Source organism: Macadamia integrifolia, chromosome 11, assembly GCF_013358625.1.
Source record: "Macadamia integrifolia cultivar HAES 741 chromosome 11, SCU_Mint_v3, whole genome shotgun sequence".
In the NCBI taxonomy this organism is placed as follows: domain Eukaryota; kingdom Viridiplantae; phylum Streptophyta; class Magnoliopsida; order Proteales; family Proteaceae; genus Macadamia; species Macadamia integrifolia.
Window position 1 is genome coordinate 1,575,852 of NC_056567.1, and position 9,505 is coordinate 1,585,356.

The window sequence follows — 9,505 nt, forward strand, 5'->3', positions numbered from 1 at the left end:
GTGTAAAAGAAAAAAATACTGAAGAATGGTTGCCGCTACTCATTCTCTATAAGAGAGAGAGAGAGAGAGAGAGAGAGAGAGAGCCTAACTGCTACATCTTGCTGTTCAGTTCATCATCAAATCAGATCTGGTTTGCATATGAATAACACCAAAGTCTTCATTAGTTGAGAATCAAATTGATTTAAGGAAATCTATCAGGTTAGTAGAATTACAGTTGCCGATTTAAAATTTAAGTTCTGGAAACAAAAAGCATATCTGTGTGTATAATACGTACTAGGGAAGGGAAAGAAGTTAGAAGTCTAGAACAAAGGCAGGATTGGATCAAAGGGAAGAGTGAAATAACTCCCCTTACGCTTACGGGTTCTTCAAAACCCTACTATTGACAATCAGTACTTAAATGTGTTTTTAATTTCATTCTACAGGTCTGTGTGTCCATCTTCCTGTTGGTTTACTTGTTTTATGAGATAAATTGAGATCAGTGTTATGGATGTGCAATTTTAGGCTTTGTTCTTCGGATTGCTGCTTTTACTTGTACCAATCAATAACTATTAAAGTTCATAGTTGGTCTCTGAGGCTCCCTTTTCCTTCTCAATGATTCCATGTAGGTTTAAACTCCCAAAGAGTGGTACCTGTGGTTATTTGCAAGTTAGCATGGCTACCCTTCCCAACGATTCCAGTATTATTGCACCCTACTCAACTACATATGGTGCGAATAGAATCATTAATTGCCAGGTTGTCGAGAATATTACAGTTGCACTTCCGGAGGATATCATGATGTTGATCATAAGCAAGTTGGACTTGTTGGACTTCCATTGCTTTAGTTCAGTATGCAAATCCTGGAAATCAATTGCCATCGCTGCCAAGAAAATTATGCCACCTCAACTCCCATTGCTAATGCTTTCCTCCTCAGAGGATCAGGATCATCATGATGGGTTTTTCAGTCTCTCCCATAACAAAGTTTTCAGGTTAAAATTGCCACCTGAAGTTGATGGTGCTCGGTGTTGTGGGTCTACCTGGGGATGGTTAGTAATGGTGACTAAGTTGGGACGCCATTTCCTTTTGAATCCATTGTCCGGAGATCTAATTGAACTTCCACCTAAAGCTACTCTTCCTGCGCACCGTCAAGGAGTTATATATAAGTTGCATAAATTTGGGTCATTCTACAACTACATCCGCAAGGCTATGTTGTTGTCACCTCCTATTGCTGACGATTTTGTGGTCATAGTGATTTATTGTGGAAAACGTTTAGCCTTCTGTAGAGGAGGTGATGAGACGTGGACTGCCATTGGATATATGGAGACTGAAGACATTATTTTCTACCATGGAAAATTGTATGCTATTAATCGGGGATTTAATCTCATAACTGTGGAGTTAGGTCCTCGTCCGAAAGTAACAAGTTGTAGCATTGCTCCACCATCAACCGAAGCATCTAACTTTTTCATTTTGAGTAAGATATCTGTTTATTTGGTAGAATGTCTTGGAGAGTTGTTGATGGTTATAAGGTATCGTAAATTTGTGGATTCAAATATGTCCAAAACTAGTATGTTCAACATATTCAAATTAAATACAGAGGGTAAATGTTGGACCAAGGTGAAGGACTTGGGTGATCAAATGCTATTTATTGACAAAAGTAATGGTTTCTCTCTCTCGGCACCTGACTACTTTGGATTTAGAGGAAACTGCATATATTTCACAGATGATTTTTCTAGCAAGTTTGGATCGACAACTTGCAAGAATTTGGGTGTGTTTAGATTGGAAGATAACTACATTGAATTTTTTTCTTCAAATTATTTGCATTCGTATCTATATCTGCCCATATGGTTCACACCAATTTGGTAGAGAGAGAGGGTTTGGGGCACAATTGTTGAGATAGTATCCGGTATCTAATTTATGCCTCTTTTGATTAACATTATGATGGAATTTTTTTTTTTTTTTTTTTTGATGAAGGACTTGTTAATATATTTTATGCTTATGAAATGACTCTTTTGTTTTATATATTTAATGCAAATGTGATAGATAGACTTCTAAATTTTTGCATTACTAAATTAGGGTGTGATAAATTTATCAAAGTGGTTCGTCACTTAGCATGCCTACAGTACTCCGACTAGTCATGGCACTGAATTTTTAATGCTCTATTTTGTGGTTTGGATAAAATATTTTTTGTTTGAAATTTTAGACATAAATAGTGGGAGATGCTTCGGTAAACTTGTCAAAGCAGCCCATTCATGCCCCGACATTTTATCCTTATTTTCTTATAAGGAAGAAAATTAGATAAAAATATAAAATAGAGGAAAAAGAAGTGTAGAAGGCAATGATCGTTCCGCCCCCAAGACTCTCTGAGCTACCAACGTTCCCACCTCTATAGTAACGTACTCTTAGCACATCCCCTGGAGACCACCCTCCACCTTATATCTCTTCCCTCATCACTACCCATACAGCTGTTGTCTCCCATATCTCTATCATCATTTGATCATCAATTCCAGGGTTACGAGATGCTATATGTTACTGTCAATGTCACTCTAATATATCCACGGACCAGGGACATTCACGTACGTGAAGATTCACCGCTCTCAAAAAGGAAGAGTCCAGTGAATCTTCACGTACGTGAATGTACGTGAACGTTCCTGATCCGTGGATATATCATCTAAACTAGTCCAATGAATCTTCACGTACGTAAATGTTCCTGATCCGTGGATATGGCATCTGTTTTCTCTCTCCTCATTTTATAGCTGTCATATTCAATTTTTAAGATTTGGGGTTTTTTTTTTTTTTTCACCCTAACCTCTCTCTCCCCTTTTTCTCCATCTGCTCTGCTTCATCTCCATCTCCTCCTTCTCCGCATGTAACAAAGCTGCATGCTACGTTAATAATATTTCAATTGAAAACCGAAGGTAGGAAGCAATGGAGCAAACTTGCTTCTCCTCTTTTAGGGTCCAAACAGAGACAACAACAAACATAGTAGAGCGACGGACTGTTCAGAGCCTGTGTGTGAGTGAGGGCGAGACTGACAGGTAATGACCTAGCAAATATCCTCTCAACTGTTCTCTCTTGATTAATAGTTGCCGTGGAAAACCATTAGAATCTTAAACACAAAATTTGTGGCTTCAAAACATGGGTTTGGCTTGCGTGTTAATGAGATGATGATTGTTGCTTCTACTGATAATAAAAAAATGGTAGGCTTTCTTTTGGAAAGGGTCCATAAGGGTCCCCTATCTGACCCCAGTGGGTCCTTGTCTGGCCCTTGGTGTAGGGCTCGCACCCAAAAGAAAAGTTTAAAGGTTCCCCTCAATTGTACCTCAAACAATATATTTCTCATTAAACTGCCAAAGGATCAAACTTTTCTATTCAAAGATACCTCAGAGGTCATCTTTTTACCATGCGGCAGAATTCATTTCAACTGAAATTTTAGTGCATGGTAGTTGGTTACCAAAGATATATATTGCTTGAGCTTTTATTCAAAGGACTAAGTCTTTAGACCCATTACCACCCATTGTGATTGACTAATCTAAGTACACCCTTATTTGGCATATAATATTTATCCTACCTATTCAAACATTCATTTGATATAAATATGAGATGAGTATTCACAATTATCTACTTTCATTGATTAATGGCATGAGTATGAGATGAGTATATATTCACATAAAACTAACCACTCTTCACTCCATATGCATGAAATCATCTATAAATACAGTGGCATTATCACTAGCTATGATAGAATTCTGCGCCAAAACTAATCAATCTTCACCAATATGAAATTATCTATAAATACATAACATTATTACTAGATATGGCAGAGATACGTGGATGTGCCTAATTTTATCATTTGGGAAAAGATTTGGGATATTGGAGGAAACTAATAAGCAAGTAAGCATTTATGTTTATCATAAACTATTGATCCAATGACAATGACTTTGCAAATTATGGTTTTAATGGTAGTGATTGTCACTTTGTTGCTAATGTGGTTTACTTTTGAAGTGTTTATTGAAATCAAGAAATAACATTATTATTTTTCTTTTTTCTTTTTTCTTTTTTCTTCTTTCTTTCCTACCTAATTAATTTGATTGTTTTGTTAGACTAGAGGGATTATGACTCTCTTTGGTATGGTTTATGTTACTGTTTATTTGCCGTATTTTTATTTTTACATGTGTTTGGTATAGCTTTTGAAAATTATTTTCATTTAATATAAATTAAAATTATTGAGATAAATTAAATCTCTCATCGAGTTGCAATTTGAAGACTGTCTACCTCAAGATATCATCATCAACTCTCTTTCTAGACTTCCTACTAAATGCGTTTCACGTGCGTTTGCAAACCTAGTAGAGGCTTGTTTCTGATCAAGTTTCTTGAAAATGCATGCTCTTTGAACAAGACCCATTAAGTCTTTGTTACAATATTCCAGGTACTTTATCAATTTTTACAAATCCCACATGAATACTAATGTGATTTGTTTCAACAAATTATTCTGTCGGAGATGATTTGTATGTGACCCCTATCCCTTTCTATTATCCCTCTTTTATTTTTTATGTAATAATGTGATTTGCATTATTCTCTGGAAATCGCTGCTTTACATGTGATCCATTCCAATCTTTTCTTATTATAATTGCTTTCTAATTGTTCTTAATTTTGTTGATACCAAAAAGCTATTATACAAATTGCATATCAGACTTGTTGGAGCAAATTACTTTTCCTTTATATGGGTTGAGCTGTAATAAAACCCTAAACCTATTCATCCAAAAAAAGAAAACCCTCAACCTTATATTCCTGATTCCATTTTCGTGTAATTCCCATGCTTACCCTACCCTATTCTATTAAGCATATTTTCTCTTGTCATATCTAGTTTAACATGGTTTATTTTCAATTTTTTAGTTTGGGCCTACTCTGAATTTTAAACCATTTAATTTAAAAAATATATTTATTCTCATGTAATTTGTTTTTAGAACTACTTGAATTGATGACAATTTAAGAGTGGTTTAAACACTTATATAAAAATCAGATTTTGGTCAATGGAAAATTTCTCTCTTATAATTTTCTTTCAATATCTAGAATCAGTTCGGATTTTATTGTTTTCCTCTGTTTTCATGCCATTAAACCATCAAGAGGCCATGTGTACTTCGCTACATTAAATTGGGCCTTAGATTTACTCTTGATATGTATATTTTGAGTCCTTGGGCTGAGAGGTCAAGGCTTCTCTAAATTTTGGTTTGGGCTTGAATTAGCCCAATCATCTTGGGTCAATTATGATCAATTTAAGCTCTATCTTTACTCATTTTATGCCTTTCTCTTTCACGCGTGCTTTGCCCATTTTGGTCTAGGAAAGTAATGAGTTGGGCTTGATTTGTCCCATTCGGTTTCTTTCATGATTGCAAGTCTCTTTAAGGAGTAACCAACTCATGGCTAGTCTTATTTGTCTAAGGCCCACATTCCAATTCATGCAAGCAATTTAGGATTTGAATCATTTCCCTTTATTTTACCTTTTTTCCTTTTTCTTCCTCCTTTTATCCCATTTTTTCTATCCCAATTTGTAATTAAATAGATGGGCATTCCTAATTTTGGGATATAGATTAGGATACGCCAACATAGGATCGGTGTGGTTGGCCCACAATACCCCCCGTAGTATAGAAACGTAAATGGGGAGATTAATAATATCTCGTGAACAACTTTGTTCTCCATTCTAATTTCTTGTAATTTCTTTTATTCCTTTCTTTGTAATTTAATTGCTTTTCATGCCTGTGATACATAAAGGAATTCCATGTGATATAACTATGTTCGAATTCATGCCATTGTTTGATTCAACAATCTTTTGTAGATAATGTTAAATATTTAATTTTATTATGTCATACCATGCTATGATTCTATTGCAGCGCGCACACGCACATGTACACTCTTAAATTAGGGTAGAAAAATTAGCAATTGGGTTAACACAACACGATCTTTGACCCCAACTTAGATTAAGACTCTTACTTATGACTTAGTGTTTAAATTAGCAAATAGGGTACACAGATAGTAAAGGTCTAAATAGAAGGAGACCGACCTCCGGTTCTGGCGAGTCAGGCGCGTAACACCTTCTCTACTCTTAACTTGACACCCATCCAGACTTTGGACCATGAATCATTCCTTATCCGGTTGTAGGGTCATTATTCACTCCTTAGGGGAGAGACATATTTTAAGTCCTAGGCCCTTCATACCTAGGTGGCGACTCCCTATTTTGGTATTCAATGTGTTTCCTGTGACATTTGAAGGCATATCATATCTTAACACTAAGCGTAGGACCATGTGGTTTCCCCCATGAGAAATCTCATATCTCTATAGCTAGGAGTTTCTCCTTCCAACCTGCAATTCAATTTAAAGCTTTGTCCTTCACCACTTGGAAAGTGTCTCTTTGATCTACCGAACTCTATAGGCAAATCTAGATATTTACTGGTTTCGACATGCCTTAAGTCCCAACAATCCTAGTAAAGACTCTTCCAGGTCCAACTGGAGTATTGGGCTAATAGTTGTAAAAGACTTCGTTATTAATAGATTACCTAAAAGCCTCATAGTATTTGAAGGAGCGTAGCATGCCTTCATGAAAATCAAACAATCACCGTCAAAGAAAAATTGGGTGATTTTGGGTCTTAGCCTTCTAACCCGTATGCCTTGAATATAACTCCGACAATTGCACCTAAGATCAGGGAGATGAGGCATTACGTACAATGGATGAATAAGGCCTGAGATAATAGATCACCTTGTCTAAGTCCCCTAGAAGGAATGATCATATATTCTGAACTCCATTCACCAAGAAAGAATAGGACTGAAAAACTAGGGGTGCTTTATAGTTTAAGGGTTCCTTTAGGTTGCCTATGGCTTAAATAATAAGAAAAGGAGTGAAATATGAATCATATGTGGAATAGGAAACCCCGGAATTGAGGTAAGAAAACTTTCATCTCCATTTGGCAAAGTTTCATCGACATCGAGTTGGCAACGATGAATTCATCACCAGACATTGAACAGATAATATTCACATCGGCATGGTTTCAAGATGGGTACTCAGAGACATCGTTGTGAAATAAGTTTTGATCAATGTCAAAGAAGCTCCCTTTAACATTGAGAAGTTGACGTTTTCTGAGAGTTCGACCCTAACGGATTCTGCACCACATTTGAGGAAGATAGTTCGGCATCAAAAGCATGTCGAGTTGTGTTCGATGTCGACAACATGCTATTGGACATAGAACAAAACCTTTTCGATGAAAAATTTTTTAGGAAAAATTTTACAGAATCAGGTTTGAAGTGAATTTTGGACACTGTCCTCATGTCTTTAATGGATTTTTGTTACGAGGATTACATGGGAGTGTTGTTGCTAGTGTGCCTATTGAATCTAACCTTGAAACAATCTGAAATTATACCAGTTAATGTTACAAAGAGGAGTGAAAATAAAAAGGATAATGATATCAGATGAGGCTCACTTGCTGACTCAATATCAACGACGAATGCATTTTCTTATGTAGTGAAAACCCTAAGTTGCACATCGAAGTAGGTGGTTTAATGTCAAAATCTAAATACTTGTAGAAGCATGATTTCTATTTTCACAGCCATTACATCTGTAGCATAGATATCATCATGTGTGCAGATCCTTGACTTCTATCGTTTACTGCATTAGGATAATTATGCTTTTTCTTAAGTCATTTCTTTCTTTCTTCTTCTTTTTTTTCTTCTTTTTTTTTTTTTTTTTTTTTTTTTTACAGAATCCTTATGAATAGTCAAGTTTTCTTGTTTTATTTATCCATATTTCTATGATGATAGCATCCTAGAGCTTCTTTAATTTTTTATGCCTCGTGAATGTTTATGCACTGCATTTTTTTTTTTGTTAGATTTTGTTATGAGTAGAATGCATCATGCACATCTTACTAGAATACTTAAATGATTTTTAACATGTCATTCAGGTGTGATTTTCAAAGTTTTGTTTTCCACGATCATATTAATCGGATTATATGCTCTTTAGGAATTTTTTTATTTTTCTTTATTTTCTGCATTCTGTATTTTTTTTTATGTACATGCATTTATTTGAACTCTTTTTTTTTTTAATATTGTATTTCTTGTTATATGGACATTTTCCAATATATAGACATCTGATGTGGTTTGGTTTGATTTTTTGTGATTTTTATGCATTTATTTTGCATCTTAGGGTAATATGTAGCTAGAAGTATTTGCATCATTTTAATCATAATAATTAACAATAAATTTCATGATTAATTATTTTGGCTGTTTTGATGTTGTTGGTATATGTTAACCATTTTTTTTTTCGTTATTCAAAATTCTGTTTTTTCTTCGATTAGTGAACTAGCAACAGTATCAGGGGTGCAACAAGAAGGATAAATGGCTAAGGAAATGCCGAACCTACCAGATGGTATCATCATTAACATTATGAGCACCAAATCCTTAATTCGCTCCAGGTGTGTTTGCAAACATTGTTGTACGGTTGTTATTAATCCAATTTTTTTCTTTTGAAAATGCTATTTCAAGATAACAAACTAGGTTCTTAACGTTCCAGGTCTATGTGGAAGTATTGGCAGAACCTGATTATTGATCCCACATTCATCAATTACATTTGAATCAATCCGTGATGTAAGATTGAATCACAAACGATCTAATCCCAAACAGGATCTTTACTAAATCTAATATAAACCAAATTCAAGAACAGAAAGAATGAATAAGAAGGGATCACACAATTGCACAAATCCAACCAGGGGAGAGAAATTGCATAAAGAAAGAGGGGGGAGAATCACACACAGCCTCAAAGCTCAAACATTAACTCAATTCATCATTCTTCAAATATGTTATAAACATTGAGTTTAAAAAGTATTTAAAAGAGAATAATAAGACTCCTACTTAGACTCTAAAACTGAAATGGAAACCCTACTTCTCTTACGTATCGTATCGTATCGTATCGTATCCTATCCTATCCCAAAACAAATATAATAAAGTAAAAAACATATTAATAAATTAAACTACTATCAGCCCACTCTAACTAAGCTAATGAATTAAATCTCATTTTCTTACTTTCTACCCATATTTTAGGCTCATTAATGTGACCCATTGGAAAAAAAACTCATGGGAACAAGGCCCAACATATACATAACCCAACCCAAGGCTTATTTGTAATAAAATAAAAACATTAACTGATTTATCTACATCAATTCCCCCGATGTTGAGAAAAACTCGTCCACGAGTTTTGTAAACGGGAGAATCAACATCAATCGATCAATATCCATCTTTTTCTGTATGAAGTCACCATCAATATCATGATCGAATACTATGAAATCTACGATACAAAGTTCATTGGTGAAGTAGTGACTCGAAAAAATAAAATCGATCGATTCACTGAAAAGTTCAACCAATTTAAATTTTTTCACAAGTTGATCTTCAACTTCCAACGGTGTTCTCATCTTTTACCATTAGTTATTCATCTTCTAGTTCGTCTATCTGTTATTCATCAGCTGAGATCACATAGTTGAAGGTAGAGTGT

General features: G+C 34.9%; 1 protein-coding gene across 1 annotated transcript; it reads left to right on the plus strand.

The window, feature by feature from the left end:
• Positions 1-630: 630 nt before the first annotated feature.
• Positions 631-1,903, plus strand: LOC122093249 (putative F-box protein At5g55150). The gene has a single exon (XM_042663534.1). The coding sequence runs from the start codon at positions 652-654 to the stop codon at positions 1,837-1,839; it is 1,188 nt and encodes a 395-aa protein (XP_042519468.1). The 5' UTR covers positions 631-651; the 3' UTR covers positions 1,840-1,903.
• Positions 1,904-9,505: the final 7,602 nt, after the last annotated feature.

What these genes read in the sequence shown, in the direction of transcription:
- LOC122093249 (XM_042663534.1), top strand. Translation starts at nt 652, where the DNA reads ATGGCTACCCTTCCCAACGATTCCAGTATTATTGCACCCTACTCAACT.